At 36.7% G+C, this 27,429-nt stretch overlaps 1 protein-coding gene across 1 annotated transcript; it reads left to right on the top strand.

The window, feature by feature from the left end:
- Positions 1 to 18,526: 18,526 nt before the first annotated feature.
- Positions 18,527 to 25,450, top strand: LOC117338348. The gene is made up of 2 exons (XM_033899673.1): positions 18,527 to 18,604; positions 22,378 to 25,450. Exon 2 carries the CDS (start codon positions 23,628 to 23,630, stop codon positions 24,771 to 24,773), a length of 1,146 nt encoding a protein of 381 aa, XP_033755564.1. The 5' UTR covers positions 18,527 to 18,604; positions 22,378 to 23,627; the 3' UTR covers positions 24,774 to 25,450.
- The last annotated feature ends 1,979 nt before the right edge of the window (positions 25,451 to 27,429 follow it).

Here is a 27,429-nt window from a genome sequence, read left to right as displayed (position 1 = left end):
CTCATAATTATTCCATGCTACATGTTACCATAAAGTAACTATGTATAAGAAACTGATAGCGTCTACAGCAAGTTCTTGCTTTTTGTGCTTGATGCTTGTAAGAAACTCCTAGGAAACATTTTGGTATGTTACATGACTAGTTTTGTGCAAAATTACATATTTATTCGTGCTTGAAATTCAACATCATTTTGCTATATAGATGACCATTAAAAAGAATAATCGTAATATCGCCATTAGCAACGGTGTGTTTGTCATTACGTCATGGGAATATACACTATATACAGGTATGTGTTGGGTGGTATTGTCTTTTAATCAGGTTACATTGACTTCTGTGATCCGTTTCGGTTTTTTCCCATGACGCACCTAGTTTTCCCCCAAAAAAGTCCTTATCATCCCTTAGTCTTTGTGTACATTTGTACCTGGTATACATGGTTTAAACAATGTTTTACGAAACAAAGCAAAGCACCTGATGAAAAGAATGACGATAAGATAAAGATATCAATGGCTCTCCTATTCGTATCAATAGATTTGCTCCATTGTCATAATAGGCAACAGCCTAACACTTGATGTAGGAGGATATGCACAACGCAATGATCTCACAAAGAGCACGGTACACATATCAGACAATAATACGCACAACGTGGAATATGAACAACAAAGGCATAACACAACTAGCAATAATAAAACAAGTCATCAAATAATTGAAATTAACTGGGCGCCCATCAGGTTTAAGGGTAATTGTTAACCAAGAGTCCGAATTGAGTTCTGATCCAATATCTATATTCCAGAAGGTGTAAATTCACGAAGAATTTCAAAGTTAACCAGATATTGTTGGCTAACAATTTGAGGGACTTTTCATCTACCTTACCAACAAGACCTAAATGTTAAATTTTAAGTCGATACGGGAATTATAAATGTCAATATCTTGTTGTTGTATGGTATCGTGTGCCTGTGTTTATGTTTTGTCTTGTGACCTATGACCCTTTTCAACCCTTTACTCTTACCTCTGTGTGGTTATGTGATTTACCTGTCCATGGTCCACCTGTTCCACTGCACATGTGTCACATTAACTGGGACAGAGCTGTCAACTCAATATCACGGGTTTAGCAAACACCTGACACAGTCTTTTTTACATTAATAATGTTTTTAAAGTGGTAAAGAAACAAGCTATGTGACGTAAGAATCTGTTTCCTTGTCTTATTTTGTGTCCTCTGTCCTTACCCATCCCGGTTTCATTTATTCGACAAAAACAGGTAGAGCGAGTATATGTTGTAGTATGTGATGAAAACAGTTAAGATATTTGATGGTTATACCTGTGCATATACTACCTAGCCCACCACCACATCATACTACAAACTAAATGGCCTTGGCATCGTTGTTGAGGCATGAGTCTTTTTAAAGATTCTGATATAATCGACTCATGTGACCAGGAACATTATGACCTCTGCCGAAAACCGGAAGCTTTTGTTTGACAGAGATTTGTTTACTCTTAAGAACCTACATGTAGTATGAATTTAATACGTTCATGCTGAAATGAGATGATTCAATTAGACTTAAAATCGAATATGAGTCATGACGGCAATATTGTTTTTTGATGAATTTCAAATCATACCAAATGTTAGAGAACACTTCGGAAAAACCATGACAACGTAAGATGTCATTGATATTGTTGTAAAACGAAGTTTAACATATTTTAGGAATTTTTAAAGTTTAACATTCTACATCGAACTATAGAAGATTGGTCAATGTAATGCATGTGGTCCCCATTGACCTCTTGCTTCCCACTCGGCATACAACTTCTTACCATATGTCATTACTAGCGTCTTAATCAACCCTTTGGAAGATATGTGTGACTCGTATACATAACTCGACTGACGATTGGACGTCAATACGCCAGGCTTAATATAAAGGTACCAGAACAAAACCAAAACTAAGACCTGTACAGGTGTAAAACTGGTTCCGCGAAAAGGGTAAACTGGAACTATCCAGATTTTACGTTCGTATGGTAAGACTGTCAGACGTGATCAACCAGACTAGCCTGACTGATTTAATACTACTAATGTCCCTTACATAGACGTAATAGCACGTATTACGATGTCCCACTAATTCTATATCTTCTTCTTGACAATACAACACTGTGATGTATCTTATGAAACGAGTCTATTTTCAAGTGATAGTTGTAGCACTCCAATTAAGAAAGATGTGTTTGACATTATGTCATTGGTATGTACAGTATATAGTTGTACATGTGAACATTATTGTGTTGCTGTGTGGTATTTTCGTCCCATCCGGTCACATGCAGGAACTCCTGTGATCCCGTCTGGTCTCTTCCCACGACGGTGTACCTGCTTTTCTAACAAAAGACTTTAGCATCCTTTATTCCTTAGCAAATATTCCTATATTTTTTTACCTTTTTTTATTTGATATTTGTATTCAAATTTTCAACAAATGATAACTCACATGATGCAAAAAACTGTTTTTTGTAACTTTTGTAAACAAGAAGTTGAAACACTTTTGAATATATAATGTAGAAGACTTATTTTGTACAATGTTTTATGTTAAAAAGTCTTGCTCAAGTCAATAGCGACAAGATAAAGAGATCAATGGCTTTCATATTAGTAACAATACCTTTACACCATGGTCATATTGAGAATTAGTGGAAAGCAATAGATAGGCGTAAATGTATTTAGAATCCTTATCCATTTGTTTCTTCTTCAATAGCGTTTCTCATGATTCTCATGCTCAAATGATTCCGACTATACTAACATATTTGTTTTGCGCTGTCGGACACAGCTACAGAATAACACGAGAAATACTTCCTTGTTACGTGTAATATGATATTGATACCGAGTAGGCTATATTCTTGTTGTACAGTCATTGAATTATGTAAAGAAATGTTATGTATGCAAGTAAACTCCGATCATGACGTTTTAGTACAGGGTGCCTTAACTGGACATAAAAGAAGTAAGTAATGTAAGTAGTGATCAATTATACAAAGAAATGTATTGGGAGAAGATCGACAGACCAGGATAACCTGTCCTGTTGACAGTTTAAGGTAGATATATGTAGGAGTGGACCGACAGACAAGGGTAACCTGTCCTGTTGACAGTTTCAGGTAGATATATGTAGGGGTGGACCGACAGAACAGGATCACCTGTCCTGTAGACAGTTTAAGGTAGATATATGTAGGGGTGGACCGACGGACCAGGACCACCTGTCCTGTTGACAGTTTAAGGTAGATATATTTAGGGGTGGACCGACAGACCAGGATCACCTGTCTTGTAGATAGTTCCAGATAGATATATCTAGAGGTGGGTCGACAGACTAGGATCACATGTCATGTAGATAGTTTAAAACAAATATATGTAGGATCATTGCATTTAATTTTCATCATTCTCAAATGTAACGAGTACGGTATATAAATTGAATTGGTTTGGCTATCAGGGTATCAAGATATGTGAGTATCGTATGTCAATTAGTTAGGGTGACGATCTGATGTCAACACGACAGATTAAGTATGAGGTACCGAGTCAAAACCAAAACTAAACCTGTAAAGGTGTAAAACTGGTTCCGCGAAAAAGTTCTCTCGGAACTCTCCAGATTTTACGTTTGAATGGTTAGGCTGTCAGACCTGATATCGTGTCACCCAGACTAAACTGACTAGTTCGCTGCCACTACTATTGTTTTCCTTAGACGAGATGGTAAGTGTCACGACATATTATATATTCTTGTTGGCTATATAGCAATCTGCTGCATCTCTTTCAATAAACATTAACGGGCATCTAAACTGCAAATCCAGTCAAAAAAGTGATATTTTATAGGCCTATTAATTCCTACTATGGTGCAATTGAACAGAACTAACATTATGAACTTTTAGTATGTGTTATGGCAAACCACGGGACTTGCTCTTGACATGTAATTTATTTAGCTGTTTCACCAAAACATACGAAAAATGAATGTTTCAGAGGGACATAACTAGTTCATTGATTCGCATGTATTGCACAAATGTCGTTGTATAAGGAGGTGTTTCAAACAGCAAAAATGTTCTTATTACATACTATAAAGAACTCTGCAAATGGCAAGACGACTACTTTTTGAAGAAAAAAAATGTTCAAATGTTGTGTTTTGTGTAAAATATGCCTATTTAGGAAAGAGGCCACAATATGAATTTAAAAGGTCCATCCCACTATGATCAGAAATCTTAAAAGTATGATATAGGAGCATTTTTATTGATTGAAATGCTTCTATTTATGCCATATTTGTGTAATAATATTCACAGCCGCCATTTGCATTTTAAGGTCTAAACAAAATAAATGTTTATCCGAACATAAAGTCAAATCCGGTCAAACAAATGCTCCTAACCTTTGGTTTAGAAATTTTTCAGCATAACAGCTTGGCTATTTTTCAGGTTTTTTTGTGACTCATAATTATTCCATGCTACATGTTACCATAAAGTAACTATGTATAAGAAACTGATAGCGTCTACAGCAAGTTCTTGCTTTTTGTGCTTGATGCTTGTAAGAAACTCCTAGGAAACATTTTGGTATGTTACATGACTAGTTTTGTGCAAAATTACATATTTATTCGTGCTTGAAATTCAACATCATTTTTCTATATAGATGACCATTAAAAAGAATAATCGTAATATCGCCATTAGCAACGGTGTGTTTGTCATTACGTCATGGGAATATACACTATATACAGGTATGTGTTGGGTGGTATTGTCTTTTAATCAGGTTACATTGACTTCTGTGATCCGTTTCGGTTTTTTCCCATGACGCACCTAGTTTTCCCCCAAAAAAGTCCTTATCATCCCTTAGTCTTTGTGTACATTTGTACCTGGTATACATGGTTTAAACAATGTTTTACGAAACAAAGCAAAGCACTGATGAAAAGAATGACGATAAGATAAAGATATCAATGGCTCTCCCATTCGTATCAATACATTTGCTCCATTGTCATAATAGGCAACAGCCTAACACTTGATGTAGGAGGATAAGCACAACGCAATGATCTCACAAAGAGCACGGTACACATATCAGACAATGATACGCACAACGTGGAATATGAACAACAAAGGCATAACACAACTAGCAATAATAAAACAAGTCATCAAATAATTGAAATTAACTGGGCGCCCATCAGGTTTAAGGGTAATTGTTAACCAAGAGTCCGAATTGAGTTCTGATCCAATATCTATATTCCAGAAAGTGTAAATTCACGAAGAATTTCAAAGTTAACCAGATATTGTTGGCTAACAATTTGAGGGACTTTTCATCTACCTTACCAACAAGACCTAAATGTTAAATTTTAAGTCGATACGGGAATTATAAATGTTAATATCTTGTTGTTGTATGGTATCGTGTGCCTGTGTTTATGTTTTGTCTTGTGACCTATGACCCTTTTCAACCCTTTACTCTTACCTCTGTGTGGTTATGTGATTTACCTGTCCATGGTCCACCTGTTCCACTGCACATGTGTCACATTAACTGGGACAGAGCTGTCAACTCAATATCACGGGTTTAGCAAACACCTGACACAGTCTTTTTTACATTAATAATGTTTTTAAAGTGGTAAAGAAACAAGCTATGTGACGTAAGAATCTGTTTTCTTGTCTTATTTTGTGTCCTCTGTCCTTACCCATCCCGGTTTCATTTATTCGACAAAAACAGGTAGAGCGAGTGTATGTTGTAGTATGTGACGAAAACAGTTAAGATATTTGATGGTTATACCTGTGCATATACTACCTAGCCCACCACCACATCATACTACAAACTAAATGGCCTTGGCATCGTTGTTGAGGCATGAGTCTTTTTAAAGATTCTGATATAATCGACTCATGTGACCAGGAACATTATGACCTCTGCCGAAAACCGGAAGCTTTTGTTTGACAGAGTTTTGTTTACTCTTAAGAACCTACATGTAGTATGAATTTAATACGTTCATGCTGAAATGAGATGATTCAATTAGACTTAAAATCGAATATGAGTCATGACGGCAATATTGTTTTTTGATGAATTTCAAATCATACCAAATGTTAGAGAACACTTCGGAAAAACCATGACAACGTAAGATGTCATTGATATTGTTGTAAAACGAAGTTTAACATATTTTAGGCATTTTTAAAGTTTAACATTCTACATCGAACTATAGAAGATTGGTCAATGTAATGCATGTGGTCCCCATTGACCACTTGCTTCCCACTCGGTATACAACTTCTTATCATATGTCATTACTAGCGTCTCCTTTGGAAGATATGTGTGACTCGTATAAATAACTCGACTGACGATTGGACGTCAATACGCCAGGCTTAATATAAAGGTACCAGACCAAAACCAAAACTAAAACCTGTACCGGTGTAAAACTGGTTCCGCGAAAAGGGTAAACTGGAACTATCCAGGTTTACGTTCGTATGGTAAGGCTGTCAGACCTGATATCGTGTCACCCAGACTAAACTGACTAGTTCGCTGCCACTGCTATTGTTTTCCTTAGACGAGATGGTAAGTGTCACGACATATTATATATTCTTGTTGGCTATATAGCAATCTGCTGCATCTCTTTCAATAAACATTAACGGGCATCTAAACTGCAAATCCAGTCAAAAAAGTGATATTTTATAGGCCTATAAATTCCTACTATGGTACAATTTAACAGAACTAACATTATTAACTTTTAGTATGTGTTATGGCAAACCACGGGACTTGCTCTTGACATGTAATTTATTTACCTGTTTCACCAAAACATACGAAAAATGAATGTTTCAGAGGGACATAACTAGTTCATTGATTCGCATGTATTGCACAAATGTCGTTGTATAAGGAGGTGTTTCAAACAGTAAAAATGTTCTTATTACATACTATAAAGAACTCTACAAATGGCAAGACGACTACTTTTTGAAGAAAAAAAAATGTTCAAATGTTGTGTTTTGTGTAAAATATGCCTATTTAGGAAAGAGGCCACAATATGAATTTAAAAGGTCCATCCCACTATGATCAGAAATCTTAAAAGTATGATATAGGAGCATTTTTATTGATTGAAATGCTTCTATTTATGCCATATTTGTGTAATAATATTCACAGCCGCCATTTGCATTTTAAGGTCTAAACAAAATAAATGTTTATCCGAACATAAAGTCAAATCCGGTCAAACAAATGCTCCTACACTATGGTTTATATATTTTTCAGCATAACAGCTTGGCTATTTTTCAGGTTTTTTTTGTGACTCATAATTATTCCATGCTACATGTTACCATAAAGTAACTATGTATAAGAAACTGATAGCGTCTACAGCAAGTTCTTGCTTTTTGTGCTTGATGCTTGTAAGAAACTCCTAGGAAACATTTTGGTATGTTACATGACTAGTTTTGTGCAAAATTACATATTTATTCGTGCTTGAAATTCAACATCATTTTGCTATATAGATGACCATTAAAAAGAATAATCGTAATATCGCCATTAGCAACGGTGTGTTTGTCATTACGTCATGGGAATATACACTATATACAGGTATGTGTTGGGTGGTATTGTCTTTTAATCAGGTTACATTGACTTCTGTGATCCGTTTCGGTTTTTTCCCATGACGCACCTAGTTTTCCCCCAAAAAAGTCCTTATCATCCCTTAGTCTTTGTGTACATTTGTACCTGGTATACATGGTTTAAACAATGTTTTACGAAACAAAGCAAAGCACTGATGAAAAGAATGACGATAAGATAAAGATATCAATGGCTCTCCCATTCGTATCAATACATTTGCTCCATTGTCATAATTGGCAACAGCCTAACACTTGATGTAGGAGGATAAGCACAACGCAATGATCTCACAAAGAGCACGGAACGCATATCAGACAATAATAAGCACAACATGGAATATGAACAACAAAGGCATAACACAACTAGCAATAATAAAACAAGTCATCAAATAATTGAAATTAACGGGGCGCCCATCAGGTTTAAGGGTAATTGTTAACCAAGAGTCCGAATTGAGTTCTGATCCAATATCTATATTCCAGAAGGTGTAAATTCACGAAGAATTTCAAAGTTAACCAGATATTGTTGGCTAACAATTTGAGGGACTTTTCATCTACCTTACCAACAAGACCTAAATGTTAAATTTTAAGTCGATACGGGAATTATAAATGTTAATATCTTGTTGTTGTATGGTATCGTGTGCCTGTGTTTATGTTTTGTCTTGTGACCTATGACCCTTTTCAACCCTTTACTCTTACCTCTGTGTGGTTATGTGATTTACCTGTCCATGGTCCACCTGTTCCACTGCACATGTGTCACATTAACTGGGACAGAGCTGTCAACTCAATATCACGGGTTTAGCAAACACCTGACACAGTCTTTTTTACATTAATAATGTTTTTAAAGTGGTAAAGAAACAAGCTATGTGACGTAAGAATCTGTTTCCTTGTCTTATTTTGTGTCCTCTGTCCTTACCCATCCCGGTTTCATTTATTCGACAAAAACAGGTAGAGCGAGTGTATGTTGTAGTATGTGACGAAAACAGTTAAGATATTTGATGGTTATACCTGTGCATATACTACCTAGCCCACCACCACATCATACTACAAACTAAATGGCCTTGGCATCGTTGTTGAGGCATGAGTCTTTTTAAAGATTCTGATATAATCGACTCATGTGACCAGGAACATTATGACCTCTGCCGAAAACCGGAAGCTTTTGTTTGACAGAGTTTTGTTTACTCTTAAGAACCTACATGTAGTATGAATTTAATACGTTCATGCTGAAATGAGATGATTCAATTAGACTTAAAATCGAATATGAGTCATGACGGCAATATTGTTTTTTGATGAATTTCAAATCATACCAAATGTTAGAGAACACTTCGGAAAAACCATGACAACGTAAGATGTCATTGATATTGTTGTTAAAACGAAGTTTAACATATTTTAGGCATTTTTAAAGTTTAACATTCTACATCGAACTATAGAAGATTGGTCAATGTAATGCATGTGGTCCCCATTGACCACTTGCTTCCCACTCGGTATACAACTTCTTATCATATGTCATTACTAGCGTCTCCTTTGGAAGATATGTGTGACTCGTATAAATAACTCGACTGACGATTGGACGTCAATACGCCAGGCTTAATATAAAGGTACCAGACCAAAACCAAAACTAAGACCTGTACAGGTGTAAAACTGGTTCCGCGAAAAGGGTAAACTGGAACTATCCAGATTAACGTTCGTATGGTAAGACTGTCGGACGTGATCAACCAGACTAGCCTGAGTGATTTAATACTACTAATGTCCTTTACCTAGACGTAATAGCACGTGTTATGATGTCCCACTAATTCTATATCTTCTTCTTGACAATACAACACTGTGATGTATCTGATGAAACGAGTCTATTTTCAAGTGATAGTTGTAGCACTCCAATTAAGAAAGATGTGTTTGACATTATGTCATTGGTATGTACATTATATAGTTGCACATGTGAACATGATTGTGTTGCTGTGTGGTATTTTCGTCCCATCCGGTCACATCGGGAACTCTTGTGATCCCGTCTGGTCTCTTCCCACGACGGTGTACCTGCTTTTCTAACAAAAGACTTTAGCATCCTTTATTCCTGAGCAAATATTCCTATATTTTTTTACCTTTTTTTATTTGATATTTGTATTCAAATTTTTCAACAATACACTTTTGAATATATAATGTAGAAGACTTATTTTGTACAATGTTTTATGTTAAAAAGTCTTGCTCAAGTCAATAGCGACAAGATAAAGAGATCAATGGCTTTCATATTCGTAACAATACCTTTACACAATGGTCATATTGAGAATGAGTGGAAAGCAATAGAAAGGCGTAAATGTATTTAGAATCCTTATCCATTTGTTTCTTCTTCAATAGCGTTTCTCATGATTCTCATGCTCAAATGATTCCGACTATACTAACATATTTTTTTTTGCGTTGTCGGACACAGCTACAGAATAACACGAGAAACACTTCCTTGTTACGTGTAATATGATTTTGATACCGAGTAGGCCATATTCTTGTTGTACAGTCATTGAATTATGTAAAGAAATGTTATGTATGCGTGTAAACTCCGATCATGACGTTTCAGTACAGGGTGCCTTAACTGGACATAAAAGAAGTAAGTAATGTAAGTAGTGATCAATTATACAAAGAAATGTATTGGGAGAAGATCGACAGACCAGGATCACCTGTCCTGTTGACAGCTTAAGGTAGATATATGTAGGAGTGGACCAACAAACAAGGGTAACCTGTCCTGTTGACAGTTTAAGGTAGATATATGTAGGAGTGGACCGACAGACAAGGGTAACCTGTCCTGTTGACAGTTTCAGGTAGATATATGTAGGGGTGGACCGACAGAACAGGATCACCTGTCCTGTAGACAGTTTAAGGTAGATATATGTAGGGGTGGACCGACGGACCAGGATCACCTGTCCTGTTGACAGTTTAAGGTAGAGATATTTAGGGGTGGACCGACAGACTGACCAGGATCACCTGTCCTGTAGATAGTTTCAGGTAGATAAATCTAGAGGTGGGCCGACAGACTAAGATCACATGTCCTGTAGATAGTTTAAAACAAATATATGTAGGATCATAGCATTCAATTTTTATTATTCTCAAATGTAACGAGTACGGTATATAAATTGAATTGGTTTGGCTATCAGGGTATCAAGATATGTGAGTATCGTATGTCAATTAGTTAGGGTGACGATCTCATGTCAACACGACAGGCTAAGTATGAGGTACCGAGCCAAAACCAAAACTAAACCTCGAAAGGTGTAAAACTGGTTCCGCGAAAAAGTTCTCTCGGAACTCTCCAGATTTTACATTTGAATGGTTAGGCTGTCAGACCTGATATCGTGTCACCCGGACTAAACTGACTAGTTCGCTGCCACTACTATTGTTTTCGTTCCTCCGAATGGTAAGTGTTACGACATATAATATATTCTTGTTGGCTATATAACAATCTACTGCATCTCTTTCAATAAACATTAACGGGCATCTAAACTACAAATCCAGTCAAAACAGTGATATATCATAGGCCTATAAATTCCTACTATGGTGCAATTTAACAGAACTAACATTATTAACTTTTAGTATGTGTTATGGCAAACCATGGGACTTGCTCTTGACATTTAATTTGTTAAACTGTTTCAAACTTTCACAAATCATACGAAAAATGAATGTTTCAGAGGGACATAACAAGTTCATTTAAATTGTTTTGCACAAATGTCGTTGTATAAGGAGGTGTTTCAAACATTGAAAATGCCCTTATTACATACTATAAAGAACTCTACAAATGGCAAGGCGACTACTTTTTGAACAAAAAAAAATGTTCAGATGTTGTTTTTGGGTAAAATATGCCTATTTAGGAAAGAGGCCACAGACTCAAATATTTAACAATATAAATTTAAAAGGTCCATCTTACTATGATCAGAAGTCTTAAATGTATGATATAGGAGCATATTTATTGATTGTAATGCCTCTCTTTATACCATATTTTTGTAATATTATTCACAGCCGCCATTTGCATTTTTAGGTAAAAAAAAAATAAGTGTTTATCCGAACAAAAAGTGAAATCCGGTAAAACAAATGCTCCTGTCCTGTGGTTTATAGCTTGGCTATTTTTCAAGTTTGGTCATTTTTGTGACGCATATTTATTCCATGCTACATGTTACCACATATGTTACCACACTAATAGCATCTACAGCAAGTTCGATCTTGGTGCTTGTAAGAAACTACATGTCCTAACAAACAATTTGATATATCATATGACGAGTTTTGTGCAAACTTATTAAATATTCATTCGTGCTTGAAATTCAACATTATTTTGATATATAGATGACGCTTAAAAAATCGCAAAATCTCCGTTAGAAACGGTGTATTTGTCATGGTTGTATGCACTATATACAGGTATGTGTTGTTGTGTGGTATACTTGGTTTATACAATATTTGACGTAACAAAGCAAAGTATTGATGAAAATAATAACGATAATATAAAGATATCGATGGCTCTCCTATTCGTATCAATACATTTTCTCCATTGTCATAATTGGCAACAGGTCTAACACTTGATGTAGGAGGATATGCACAACGCAATGATCTCACAACGATCACGGTACGCATATCAGACAATAATAAGCACAACGTGGAATATGAACAACACAGGCATAACACAACGAGCAATAATAAAACAAGTCATCAAATAATTGAAATTAACAGGGCGTCTTATCAGATTGAAGGGTACTTGTTAACCAAACATCTATATTCCAGAAGGTGTAAATTCACGAAGAATTTCAAAGTTAACCAGATATTGTTGGCTAACAATATGAGGGACTTTTCATCTACCTTACAAACAAGACCTAAAGGTTAAATTTTGAGTTGATACGGGAATTATTAATGTTTTTATCTTGTTTTTGTATGGTGTCGTGTGCCTGTGTTTATGTTTTGTCTTGTGACATGTGACCTTTTCCAACCGTTTTCCTATTACCTGTGTGTGGTCATGTGACTTACCTGTCCATGGTCAACCTGTTCCACTGCACATGTGTCACATTAACTGGGACAGAGCTGTCAACTGGTTGTTAGCTCCACAAACACCAGGTGTCACCTCAATGTCACGGGTTTAGCAAACACCTGATACAGTCTTTATTCACATTAATAATTTTTTAAGTGGTAAAAGAAACAAGCTATGTGACGTAAGAATCTGTTTACTTGTCTTGTTTTGTGTCCTCTGTCCTGACCCATCCCGGTTTCATTTATTCGACACAAACAGGCAGAGCGAGTGTATGTTGTATTATGTGACGAAAATAATTAAGATATTTGATGGTTAAACCTGTGCATATACTAAGTAGCCCACCACCACCACCACATCATACTTCAAACCAAATGGCCTTGGCATCGTTGTTGAGGTATGAGTCTTTTTAAAGATTCTGATATAATCGATTCATGAGAACTTGAACATTATGACCTTTGCCGAAAACCGGAAGCATTTGTTTGACAGAGTTTTGTTTACTGTTAAGAACCTACATGTAGTATGAATTTAATACGTTCATCCTAAAATGAGATAATTCAATTAGACTTAAGATCGAATATGAGTCATGACGGCAATATTGTTTTTGATGAATTTCAAATCATATCAAATGTTAAGGACACTTCGGAAAAACCATGACAACGTAAGATGTCATTGATATGGTAGTAAAACGAAGTTTAACATATTGTAGGCATTTTTAAAGTTGAACATTCTACATCGAACTATAGAAGATCGGTCAATGTAATGCATGTGGTCCTTGCTTCCCACTCGGCATACAACTTCTTACCATATGTCATTACTAGCGTCTTAATCAACCCTTTGGAAGATATGTGTGACTCGTATACATAACTCGACTGACGATTGGACGTCAATACGCCAGGCTTAATATAAAGGTACCAGAACAAAACCAAAACTAAAACCTGTACAGGTGTAAAACTGGTTCGGCGAAAAGGGTAAACTGGAACTATCCAGATTTTACGTTCGTATGGTAAGACTGTCAAACGTGATCAACCAGACTAGCCTGACTGATTTAATACTACTAATGTCCCTTACATAGACGTAATAGCACGTATTACGATGTCCCACTAATTCTATACCTTCTTCTTGACAATACAACACTGTGATGTATCTTATGAAACGAGTCTATTTTCAAGTGATAGTTGTAGTACTCCAATTAAGAAAGATGTGTTTGACATTATGTCATTGGTATGTACAGTATATAGTTGTACATGTGAACATTATTGTGTTGCTGTGTGGTATTTTCGTCCCATCCGGTCACATGCAGGAACTCCTGTGATCCCGTCTGGTCTCTTCCCACGACGGTGTACCTGCTTTTCTAACAAAAGACTTTAGCATCCTTTATTCCTGAGCAAATATTCCTATATTTTTTTACCTTTTTTTATTTGATATTTGTATTCAAATTTTCAACAAATGATAACTCACATGATGCAAAAAACTGTTTTTTATAACTTTTGTAAACAAGAAGTTGAAACACTTTTGAATATATAATGTAGAAGACTTATTTTGTACAATGTTTTATGTTAAAAAGTCTTGCTCAAGTCAATTGCGACAAGATAAAGATATCAATGGCTTTCATATTCGTAATAATACCTTTACACCATAGTCATATTGAGAATTAGTGGAAAGCAATAGATAGGCGTAAATGTATTTAGAATCCTTATCCATTTGTTTCTTCTTCAATAGCGTTTCTCATGATTCTCATGCTCAAATGACTCTGATTATACTAAGATAATTTTGTTTTGCGCTGTCGGACACAGCTACAGAATAACACGAGAAACACTTCCTTGTTACGTGTAATATGATTTTGATACCGAGTAGGCTATATTCTGGTTGTACAGTCATTGCATTATGTAAAGAAATGTTATGTATGCGTGTAAACTCCGATCGTGACGTTTCAGTACAGGGTGCCTTAACTGGACATAAAAGAAGTAAGTAATTTAAGTAGTAATCAATTATACAAAGAAATATATTGGGAGAAGATAGACAGACCAGGATCACCTGTCTCGTAGACAGTTTAAGGTAGATATATGTAGGGGTGGACCGACAGACCAGGATCACCTGTCATGTTGAAAGTTTAAGGTAGATATATGTAGGAGTGGACCGACAGACAAGGGTAACCTGTCCTGTTGACAGTTTAAGGTAGATATATGTAGGGGTGGACCGACAGACCAGGATCACCTGTCCTGTAGATAGTTTAAAGCAGATATATGTAGGATCATTGCATTTATTTTTTATCATTCTCAAATGTAACGGGTGCGGTTTATAAACTGAATTGGTTTGGCTATCAGGGTATCAAGATATGTGAGTCTCTTATGAGAATTAGTTAGGGTGACGATATTACGTCAACACGACAGATTAAGTATGAGGTACCGAGCCAAAACCAAAACTACACCTGTACAGGTGTAAAACTGGTTCTGCGAAAAAGTTTACTCGGAACTCTCCAGATTTTACGTTTGGATGGTTAGGCTGTCAGACCTGATATCGTGTTAACCAGACTAAACTGACTAGTTCGCTGCCACTATTATTGTTTTCCTTAGTCGAGATGGTAAGTGTTACGACATATTATATATTCTTGTTGGCTATATAACAATCTGCTGCATCTCTTTCAATGACAGAACTAACATTATGAACTTTTAATATGTGTTATGGCAAACTATGGACTGTTGACATGTAATTTGTTAAGCTGTTAGAAAATTTCACAAAAACATACGAAAAATGAATGTTTCAGAGGGACATAACTAGTTCATTTCAATCGCATGCATTGCACAAATGTCGTTGTAGAAGGAGGTGTTTCAAACAGTAAAAATGCTTTTATTAAATACTATAAAGAACTCTAAAAATGGCAAGACGACTACTTTTTGAAGAAAACAAATGTTCAAATGTTGTGTTTTGTGTAAAATTTGCCTATTTAGGAAAGAGGCCACAAACTCCAAAAGGTCCATCTTACTATGATCAGAAGTCTTAAATGTATGATATAGGAGCATTTTTATTGATTGAAATGCCTCTATTCATGCCATATTTGTGTAATATTATTCACAGCCGCCATTTGCATTTAAAGGTCAAAACAAAATAAGTGTTTATCCGAACATCAAGTCAAATCCGGTCAAACAAATGCTCCTACCCTGTGGTTTAGATATTTTTCAGCATAACAGCTTGGCGATTTTTCAGGTTTGGTCTTTTTTGTGACGCATATTTATTCCATGCTACATGTTACCACATGTAACTATGTATAAGAAACTGATAGCATCTACAGCAAGTTCGATCTTGGTGCTTGTAAGAAACTACATGTCCTAACAAACAATTTGATATATCATATGACGAGTTTTGTGCAAACTTATTAAATATTCATTCGTGCTTGAAATTCAACATTATTTTGATATATAGATGACCCTTAAAAAATCGCAAAATCTCCGTTAGAAACGGTGTATTTGTCATGGTTGTATGCACTATATACAGGTATGTGTTGTTGTGTGGTATACTTGGTTTATACAATATTTGACGTAACAAAGCAAAGCATTGATGAAAATAATAACGATAATATAAAGATATCGATGGCTCTCCTATTCGTATCAATACATTTGCTCCATTGTCATAATTGGCAACAGGTCTAACACTTGATGTAGGAGGATATGCACAACGCAATGATCTCACAACGATCACGGTACGCATATCAGACAATAATAAGCACAACGTGGAATATGAACAACACAGGCATAACACAACGAGCAATAATAAAACAAGTCATCAAATAATTGAAATAAACAGGGCGTCCCATGAGATTTAAGGGTACTTGTTAAACAAGAGTATGAATTAAGTTCTGATCAAACATCTATATTCCAGAAGGTGTAAATTCACGAAGAATTTCAAAGTTAACCAGATAGTGTTGGCTAACAATTTGAGGGACTTTTCATCTACCTTACAAACAAAGACCTAAAGGTTAAATTTTGAGTTGATACGGGAATTATTAATGTTTTTATCTTGTTTTTGTATGGTGTCGTGTGCCTGTGTTTATGTTTTGTCTTGTGACCTGTGACCTTTTCCAACCGTTTTCCTCTTACCTGTGTGTGGTCATGTGACTTACCTGTCCATGGTCAACCTGTTCCACTGCACATGTGTCACATTAGCTGGGACAGAGCTGTCAACTGGTTGTTAGCTCCACAAACACCAGGTTTCACCTCAATGTCACGGGTTAGCAAACACCTGACAAAGTCTTTTTCACATTAATAATGTTTTTAAAGTGGTAAAAGAAACAAGCTATGTGACGTAATAATCTATTTACTGGTCTTGTTTTGTGTCCCCTGTCCTAACTCATCCCGGTTTCATTTATTCGACACAAACCAGGCAGCGCGAGTATAAAATGTTTTATTATGTGACGAAAGCAATTAAGATATTTGATGGTTAAACCTGTGCATATACTAAGTAGCCCACCACCACATCATACTACAAACCAAATGGCCTTGGCATCGTTGTTGAGGCATGAGTCTTTTAAAGATTCTGATATAATTGACTCATCTGACCTTGAACATTATAACCTCTGCCGAAAACCGGAAGCTTTTGTTTGACAGAGTTTTGTTTACTGTTAAGAACCTACATGTAGTATGAATTTAATACGTTCATCCTGAAATGAGATAATTCAATTAGACTTAAGATCGAATATGAGTCATGACGGCAATATTGTTTTTTGATGAATTTCAAATCATACCAAATGTTAGAGGACACTTCGGAAAAACCATGACAACGTAAGATGTCATTGATATTGTTGTAAAACGAAGTTTAACATATTTTAGGCATTTTTAAAGTTTAACATTCTACATCGAACTATAGAAGATCGGTCAATGTAATGCATGTGGTCCCCATTGACCACTTGCTTCCCACTCGGCATACAACTTCTTACCATATGTCATTACTAGCGTCTCCATCAACCCTTTGGAAGATATGTGTGACTCGTATAAATAACTCGACTGACGATTGGACGTCAATACGCCAGGCTTAATATAAAGGTACCAGAACAAAACCAAAACTAAAACCTGTACAGGTGTAAAACTGGTTCGGCGAAAAGGGTAAACTGGAACTATCCAGATTTTACGTTCGTATGGTAAGACTGTCAGACGTGATCAACCAGACTAGCCTGACTGATTTAATACTACTAATGTCCCTTACATAGACGTAATAGCACGTATTACGATGTCCCACTAATTCTATATCTTCTTCCTGACAATACAACACTGTGATGTATCTTATGAAACGAGTCTATTTTTAAGTAATAGTTGTAGAACTCCAATTAAGAAAGATGTGTTTGACATTAAGTCATTGGTATGTACATTATATAGTTGTACATATGTACATCATTGTGTTGCTGTGTGGTATTTTCGTCTCATCCGGTCACAGGAACTCCTGTGATCCTGTCTGGTCTCTTCCCACGACGGTGTACCGGCTTTTCCAAATAAAGACTTTAGCATCCTTTATTCCTTAACAAATATTCCTATATTTTTCATTCTTTTTTTTAAAATATTATATTTGTATTCAAATTTTTAACAAATGATAACTCACATGATACAAAAAATACAGCTTTTTGTAACTTTTGTAAACAAGAACTTGAAACACTTTTGCATATACAATGTAGAAAACTTATTTTGTACAATGTTTTATGTTACAACGTCTTGATCAAGTCAATAGCGACAAAATAAAGAGATCAATGGCTTTCCTATTCGTAACAATACCTTTACACAATGGTCATATTGAGAATTAGACAAAAGCAATAGATAGGCGTAAATGTATTTAGAATCCTTATCCATGTGTTTCTTCTTCAATAGCGTTTCTCATGATTCTCATGCTCGAATGATTCCTACTATACTAACATATTTGTTTTGCGCTGTCGGACACAGCTACAGAATAACACGAGAAATACTTCCTTGTTACGTGTAATATGATTTTGATACCGAGTAGGCTATATTCTGGTTGTACAGTCATTGCATTATGTAAAGAAATGTTATGTATGCGTGTAAACTCCGATCGTGACGTTTCAGTACAGGGTGCCTTAACTGGACATAAAAGAAGTAAGTAATTTAAGTAGTAATCAATTATACAAAGAAATATATTGGGAGAAGATAGACAGACCAGGATCACCTGTCTCGTAGACAGTTTAAGGTGGATATATATGTAGGGGTGGACCGACAGACCAGGATCACCTGTCATGTTGAAAGTTTAAGGTAGATATATGTAGGAGTGGACCGACAGACAAGGGTAACCTGTCCTGTTGACAGTTTAAGGTAGATATATGTAGGGGTGGACCGACAGACCAGGATCACCTGTCCTGTAGATAGTTTAAAGCAGATATATGTAGGATCATTGCATTTATTTTTTATCATTCTCAAATGTAACGGGTGCGGTTTATAAACTGAATTGGTTTGGCTATCAGGGTATCAAGATATGTGAGTCTCTTATGAGAATTAGTTAGGGTGACGATATTACGTCAACACGACAGATTAAGTATGAGGTACCGAGCCAAAACCAAAACTACACCTGTACAGGTGTAAAACTGGTTTTACGTTTAAATGATTAGGTTGTCAGACCTGATCAACCAGACTAGTCTGACTAGTTAATACTACTAATATCCCTTCGTTAGACGTAATGGCAAGTGTTGCGATGTCTCACTGATATTATATATTCTTCTTGAAAATACAACAATGTGATGTATCTTATGAAACGAGTCTATTTTCAAGTAATAGTTGTAGAACTCCAATTAAGAAAGATGTGTTTGACATTATTTCATTGGTATGTACATTATAAAGTTGTACATGTGAACATTATTGTGTTGCTGTGTGGTATTTTCGTCCCATCCGGTCACATGCAGGAACCCCTGTGATCCGGTCTGGTCTCTTCCCACGACGGTGTACCTGTTTTTCCAACAAAAGACTTTAGCATCCTTTATTCCTTGACAAATATTCCTATATATATTTTTGGGTATTTTATATTTGTATTCAAATTTTCAACAAATGATAACTCACATGATACAAAAAAGACAGCTTTTTGTAACTTTTGTAAACAAGAAGTTGAAACACTTTTGCATATACAATGTAGAATACTTATTTTGTACAATGTTTTATGTTACAATGTCTTGATCAAGTCAATAGCGATAGGATAGATAAAGAAATCAATGGCTTTCCTATTCGTAACAATACCTTTACACAATGGTCATATTGGGAATTAGTGGAAAGCAATAGATAGGCGTAAATGTATTTAGAATCCTTATCCATGTGTTTCTTCTTCAATAGCGTCTCTCATGATTCTCATGCTCAAATTATTCCGATTATATTAAAATAAGTTTGTCTTGCGCTGTCGGACACAGTTAAAGAATAACACGGGAAATACTTCCTTGTTACGTGTAATTAGATTTTGACACCGAGTAGGCTATATTATGATTGTAATGGCATTGCATTATGTAAAGAAATGGTATGTATGACGTTTCAGTACAGGGTGCCTTAACTACACATAAAAGAAGTAAGTAATATAAGAGGTAATCATTTATACAAAGGAATGTGTTGGGAGGAGATCGACAGACAAGGATCACCAGTCCTTTAGATAGTTTAAGGTAGGTATACATGTAGGAGTGGACCGACAGACAAGGATCACCTGTCCTGTAGATAGTTTAAAACAGATATATGTAGGATCATTGCATTTATTTTTTATCATTCTCAAATGTAACGAGTGCAGTATATAAACTGAATTGGTTTGGCTATCAGGGTATCAAGATATGTGAGTAGGGGGACGATCTGACTACAACACGACAGGCTAAGTATGAGGTACCGAGCCAAAACCAAAACTAAACCCGTAAATGTTTAAAACTGGTTCCGCGAAAAAGTTGACTCGGAACTCTCCAGATTTTACGCTTAAATGGTTAGACTTTCAGACCTGATATCGTGTCACCCAGACTAAACTGACTAGTTCGCTGCCACTACTATTCTTTTCCTTAGTCGATATGGTAAGTGTTACGACATCTTACTCATATTATATATTCTTATTGACTATATAACAATCTTCTGTATCTCTTAAAACAAGTATTAAAAAGGAAAAATCGTAATATTTCCCTTAGCAACGGCGTGTTTGCCATTACGTCATGGGTATATGCACTATATACAGGTATGTGTTGCTGTGGGGTATATGCGTTCAATCCGGGTCGGTTTATTCCTTCGATGCATCTAGTTTTGCCACAAAAGTCTTCAGGATCCCTTAGTCTTTCTGTACCTAGTTTAATTGATTTATACAATGTTTTACGTTAGAAAGCATAGCCTTGATCAAAAGGATATCGACAAGACAAAGGAATAAATGACTCGCCTATTCGTATCAATACATTTGCTCAATTGTCGAAATTTGACAACAGCCTAACATACGATGTAGTATACGCACGACGCAACAATCACACAGCGAGCACGGTTCACTTAGCAGACAAACAGACACAAATAAACACAACGTGGAATATGAACAACACAGGCATTACACAACGAGCAATAATAAAACAAGTCATCAAATAATTGAAATTAACAGGGCGTCCAATCAGATTTAAGGGTACTAGTTAACCAAGAGTCTGAATTAAGTTCTGATCAAATATCTATATTCCAGAAGATGTAAATTCGCGAAAGATTTCAAAGTTAACCAAAAAATTGTTGGCTTAAAATTTGAGAGACTTTTCATCTACCTTACAAACAAGACCTGAAGGTTCAATTTAAAAAAACTGGTGTAAGATATTTTCCGTTGTCCATCAAGTCGATACGGGAATTATTAATGTTTTTATCTTTTTGTTGTATGGTGTCGTGTGCCTGTGTTTATGTTTTGTCTTGTCTTGTGATCTGTGACCCTTTTCAACCCGTTTACTCTTACCTGTGTGTGGTCATGTGACTTACCTGTCCATGGTCCACCTGTGTCACATAAGCTGGGACAGAGCTGTCAACTGGTTGTTAGCTCCACAAACACCAGGTTTCACCTCAGTGTCACTGGTTTAGCAATCACCAGACACAGTCTTCCTCACATTATTGATGATTTTAAAGTGGTAAAAGAAACCAGCTATGTGACGTAAGAATATGTCTTCCCTAACCCATCCCGATTTCATTTATTCGACACAAACCAGGCGGCGCGAGTGTATGTTGTATGAGGTGATGGTTAAACCTGTGCATATACTAAGTAGCCCACCACCACATCCTACTCCAAACTAAATGACCTTGGCATAGTTGTTGAGTCGTGAGTCTTTTAAAGATTCTGATATAATTGACTCTTGTTACCTTGAACATTGGTCAAGGTGATTCATATAACAAAATTGAAAGTGGTCTGCTTGAGCATAGTATGATCTCTGCCAAAAACCGAAGCTGTTGTTTGACGGCATTTTGTTTACTGTTAAGAACCTAGGATGAATTATATACTATCTTCCTGTAATTAGGTATTTCAATTAGACTTAAAATCGAATATGAGTCATGGCGGTCATTTTGTTTTGTGATGAATTTCAATTCATGTAAGAGGACATCTGGGAAAAAACTTTGCCACAACAACAAAATATATGTCATTGTTATTGTAGTTTAACATATCGTAGACATTTTTAAAGATCAAAGAAATATTTATAATTGGGTACATTGTTAACGGCGATAGTATCAAAATAATATTCTACATCGATCTGTGGAAGTTACCTTACTAGAGACGTGATCTTATCATAGCTTTTTTACTTTTTTAAACAGACTCCCATGTTGATATGTGTTTTGTTTATATTTGTCCTCGTTTTATCAAGTTTGAATAAGACTATTGGTTTTGTTTTCACTTTAATATTCTCTTATTGTCTTTTCAGCGCTTATCTATGGTTCCATAAAAATATTATGGCTACTCTCTGTACCAAAATATCGCTTGAACAAGATTTGGACAAATTTCGGTCAACTTTCGAATTTGATACAACTAATCTGGATACGGACCGCGTAAGAAGCCTAATAAACAAGCTAGAAGATGACCAGATACATACAACGAAATCTGAAGACGAAGATATAAAGATTATTAACTTTCTTTCATATTTGTATTTTCTGCTGAAAGACCACAAATATGCACTACAGCTTGTTGATGACTCTCTTCAGAAGGATCCTGATAATATCATAGCCAACGCAAACAAAGCCAGAATTCTACTGGAGAATGGGGAAATTTCTGATGTCGAAGAAATCATATCAAAACTTCAAGATTTAGAGAAACGAAACGACTATGACAAAAGAAAATGTTATGCCGAAGCGGATCTTGCGTACGCGTATGCAAGGTCGGGTCCTTGGTACCATCAAAGGGCAGTAGATCTGTACAGTGGCATAGTGGAGGCATATCCCACAGAATACCCATGGCAATTTGGACTGGGTTTGACTTTACTAAGGCAGACTCACCACTTTCATTCACAGGCAGATGTCGAAAACAAGAAGATAATGGTAGATGCCGTTGAGAGGTTGCTAGCTGCCACGAAATCTAAGGATCCCATTCTGAGTGCGATAGCATATGCTGAACTTGGCAGAGCAGTGTCCACTATTGGGAAACGAAAGTACAGCGACCTACCACCAAATATAAAGAAGTTAAGGGATAAGGATTGCTTTGAAATGGCATTAAAAATATGTCCAGAGGAGCCAGCAGTGTTACAGATCTGTGGTCAATATGCGCGGTACAGAAATGAAAATGATATATCCGAGAAACTCCTCAGGAAATCACTTCGAATTAAACGAACGCCTCAAGGATACCACCATCTTGCTCTTACATTAAAAAGAAAGGTGGAAATGGACGAAGAACACTCAACTGAACGAAACCGCCCAGAGGAATCAGTAGACCAGGATGGGTTTACTATTGTAAAACGCAAAGAAAAAAAGAGGTCGCCACATCCGCCTGACGAAAAGAGACGCAAACTCCGTCAAATGATAAAGTCCCCATTGAAGGTTCAAATTCACCCAGGGAACAAATCTCTCGTGGAGGCTATATACTTGATCGATAAAGCAATCGAGCTGGATCCCTGTATTTTGAATATACAGTACGATAAGGGCATTCTATATCGAATGTTAGGCGAAACCGCAAATGCGGTGAATGTTTTCAAACATATTATCTCTAAAAGAAAAAGCCCTTCCAACCAAAACCCTGATGACCGATGTCTATGAACAACTTGGACTTTGTCTTCTAGAACTGAGTGATTCGAAAGAAATACCGCCTGATATAAAGACGAAATACAAGAAAGATGGTCAATCTCATCTTTCACATGCCCTTCAACTTCAATCAGAAATAGTAGCAAACGATCCGCAATTCAAAGAGGCGTGGAACTCCTATTCGACACTCAAAGAACTGTTGAGTGATGAAAGTGAAGGGAAACCAAAACAATTGGCAGTTCTACACATGCTTATGGGGGATCACAGAGATTCAATCGCCATTTTTAAGGAAATATTATCCAATGACAAAGAAAACATGGATCCCAACGACTACAAAAACATGCTGGAATGCTACATGAAGGATGAGCAGTTTGAAGAATGCGTTACTTGGTTAACCTTATTGGAGTGTACGACTATGTTTGCGGGGCTTCAACCGTCTTTGATCTTTGATGTGTACATCAATGGCGCATTTCAAGCCTACTCGACGGATAACGTACAACTAGCGTACAGACAATTCAGGCGAGCCTTTCAAGTGTACGGCATGTTCGATAAGGCCATTGCTGACCAAAACGAGGCTGATGAAGACGAGGATACAAAGGATATACTGATATTACACTCTTGTTCACAAGGTTTGAAATGCGGTTTTCCAAGTTATCTCGGAAAGATTATAGAAGACTGCATGGGATTACGGTGTACCATCAATACTGACAACGTGCTCGGTAATGCGATCACAACAGAAGCCATGGTTACCTTGATGAAGAAGATACCGTGTATCATTATCATGACCCACAACAGTGCAGACAACTATGACCAACTCTATGTCCACCACGCTATCCAGTTGAGCTCCGAGAAAGAGAACCGAACTAGCGTTTTGGCAGTGTCAGATGACAAATGCAATGTGCCTTATATTGCCAGAACAATATCTTTTATCCGGACGCTTCCTCTGCTAGGGGGCGATGCCATCCAGACCCCTCCAACGTTAGAGGGCGCAATGCAAACGCTCGATCAGAAACCAGATCAGTTATCAGAGATAGAGATAGAATGGGTGAAAGAGTTTATTTATCTACTGAAGGATCAGCACCATAAGTAACGGTTTACGTGATAGAACGCGTCGTGACTTGTGTCATCAATGAACAGTTAATCATCATCACTTGTTCCCCAATGAACAGTTTCGCGCAATCGCTTTTCTCACCATTAAACAGTTTTGCGCCATCGCTTGACTCGCCACAAACAGTTTTGCGTCATCAGTTCGATTCATCAACGAACAGTTTCGTGTCATTTCTTGTTTCAAAAATATACAGATTCGTGTCATCACTTGTTACACCAGTGAACAGTTCCGTGCCATCACTTGTTACACCTATGGACGTTTTCATGTCGTCACTTAAATCAATTAACAGTGTTGCAGCATTCCTTGTTACAACAGTGCATAGTTCCGTGTCATCAATTGTTACACCAATAACTGCCGTGCAATTGCTTGTCTCTCCAATAAACATTTCGCGTCATCACTTCTAACAGTGAACAGTTTCGCGTCATGACTTGTCATACCAGTGAACGTTTCGAGTCATTAATGAACAGTTTTGCGTTATCGCTTGTTTCATCAATGAACAGTTTCGCTCCATCACTTATTTTCACCAATGAACAGTTTCGCGCCATCGTATGTTTCATCAATGGACAGTTTTGCTTCATTACTTGTTTCAACAGTGAAAAGTTTCGCGTTATCATTTGTTTCAACAATAAACAGTTAGTCATCACTACTTGTTACACAAATGAACAGTTTGGCGTCATCACTTCTATTCATCAATGAACAGTTTCGCTTTATTGCTTGTTTCATCAATGACACTTTTCAAAAAAAGTATGTAAAGAGGTCCTAAAATGTCAAATGTAGCCCGGGAATGTATATATTAGACTTTAGTACAAACTATGTTTTCGACACCACTGTGTAGACACAGTATATAAGAACCTTGACCATTGTGTAGACACAGTATCTAAGAACCTTGACCACTGTGTAGAAACAGTATCTAAGAACCTTGACCACTGTGTAGACACAGTATCTAAGAACCTTGACCACTGTGTAGACACAGTATCTAAGAACCTTGACCACTGTGTAGACACACTATCTATGAACCTTGACCACTGTGTAGACACAGTATCTAAGAACCTTGACCACTGTGTAGACACAGTATCTTAGAACCTTGACCACTGTGTAGACACAGTATCTAAGAACCTTGACCACTGTGTAGACACAGTATCTAAGAACCTTGACCACTGTGTAGACACAGTATCTAAGAACCTTGACCACTGCGTAGACACAGTATCTAAGAACCTTGACCACTGTGTAGACAGTATCTAAGAACCTTGACCACTGTGTAGACACAGTATCTAAGAACCTTGACCACTGTACGGACACAGTATCTAAGGACCTTGATCACTGTACGGACACAGTATCTAAGGACCTTGACCACTGTGTAGACACACTATCTAACAACCTTGACCACTGTGTAGACACAGTATCTAAGAACCTTGACCACTGTGTAGACACACTATCTAACAACCTTGACCACTGTACGGACACAGTATATAAGAACCTTGACCACTGCGTAGACACAGTATCTAAGAACCTTGACCACTGTACGGACACAGTATATAAGAACCTTGACCACTGTACGGACACAGTATATAAGAACCTTGACCACTGTACGGACACAGTATCTAAGGACCTTGACCACTGTACGGACACAGTATATAAGAACCTTGACCACTGCGTAGACACAGTATCTAAGAACCTTGACCACTGTGTAGACAGTATCTAAGAACCTTGACCACTGTGTAGACACAGTATCTAAGAACCTTGACCACTGTACGGACACAGTATCTAAGGACCTTGATCACTGTACGGACACAGTATCTAAGGACCTTGACCACTGTGTAGACACACTATCTAACAACCTTGACCACTGTGTAGACACAGTATCTAAGAACCTTGACCACTGTGTAGACACACTAACAACCTTGACCACTGTACGGACACAGTATATAAGAACCTTGACCACTGCGTAGACACAGTATCTAAGAACCTTGACCACGTTGTAGAAACAATATCTAAGAACCTTGACAACTGTATAGACACAGTATATCAGAACCTTGACCACTGTGTAGACACAGTATATAAGAACCTTGACCACTGTGTAGACACATTATCTAAGAACCTTGACCACTGCGTAGACACAGTATCTAATAACCTTGACCACAGCGAAGAAACAACATCGAATCAAGAATATGAGACCAATGAACGTCATATTTATGACGTTGTCTAGGAACATCGCGTGGTTTTGATATGATTTACTATTTTGTCTCCACCTAAATACAATTTCTTGGTGACAATGAAGTCACAAATGAGGACAATTTTTGCCTGATTTTTTTTTCGTATGTCCAGAGCTGGACTGTCGATCCATTTGCCCAAATCGTAGGTATAAAAGAATGACGCTATATTCTCATTACATCCGGGCTTGTCTTTTAGTACATCTGTATATGGATTTAAGATTGATATAAAATATAATATTCAAGATTGATTCATATGTAAACTGAATTTTAAAACATACGAAATATAGAAGGTCTTCTTGCATATTTAAATATTATGAATAATCTTATCTATACAGCATTAAAATATCTCGATAGAGTATCTAACACAAAATATTCCAAAACATAGTATACACACTTTCCTCACTAGCGGATCCAGGGGGGATTGC

This window comes from Pecten maximus, chromosome 11 (assembly GCF_902652985.1).
Source record: "Pecten maximus chromosome 11, xPecMax1.1, whole genome shotgun sequence".
Taxonomy (NCBI): Eukaryota; Metazoa; Mollusca; class Bivalvia; order Pectinida; family Pectinidae; genus Pecten; species Pecten maximus.
The sequence above is the reverse complement of the archived record's forward strand: the minus strand, read 5'-3'. Positions and strand labels throughout refer to the sequence as shown.

What these genes read in the sequence shown, in the direction of transcription:
- LOC117338348 (XM_033899673.1), top strand. Translation starts at nt 23,628, where the DNA reads ATGTTTTCAAACATATTATCTCTAAAAGAAAAAGCCCTTCCAACCAAA.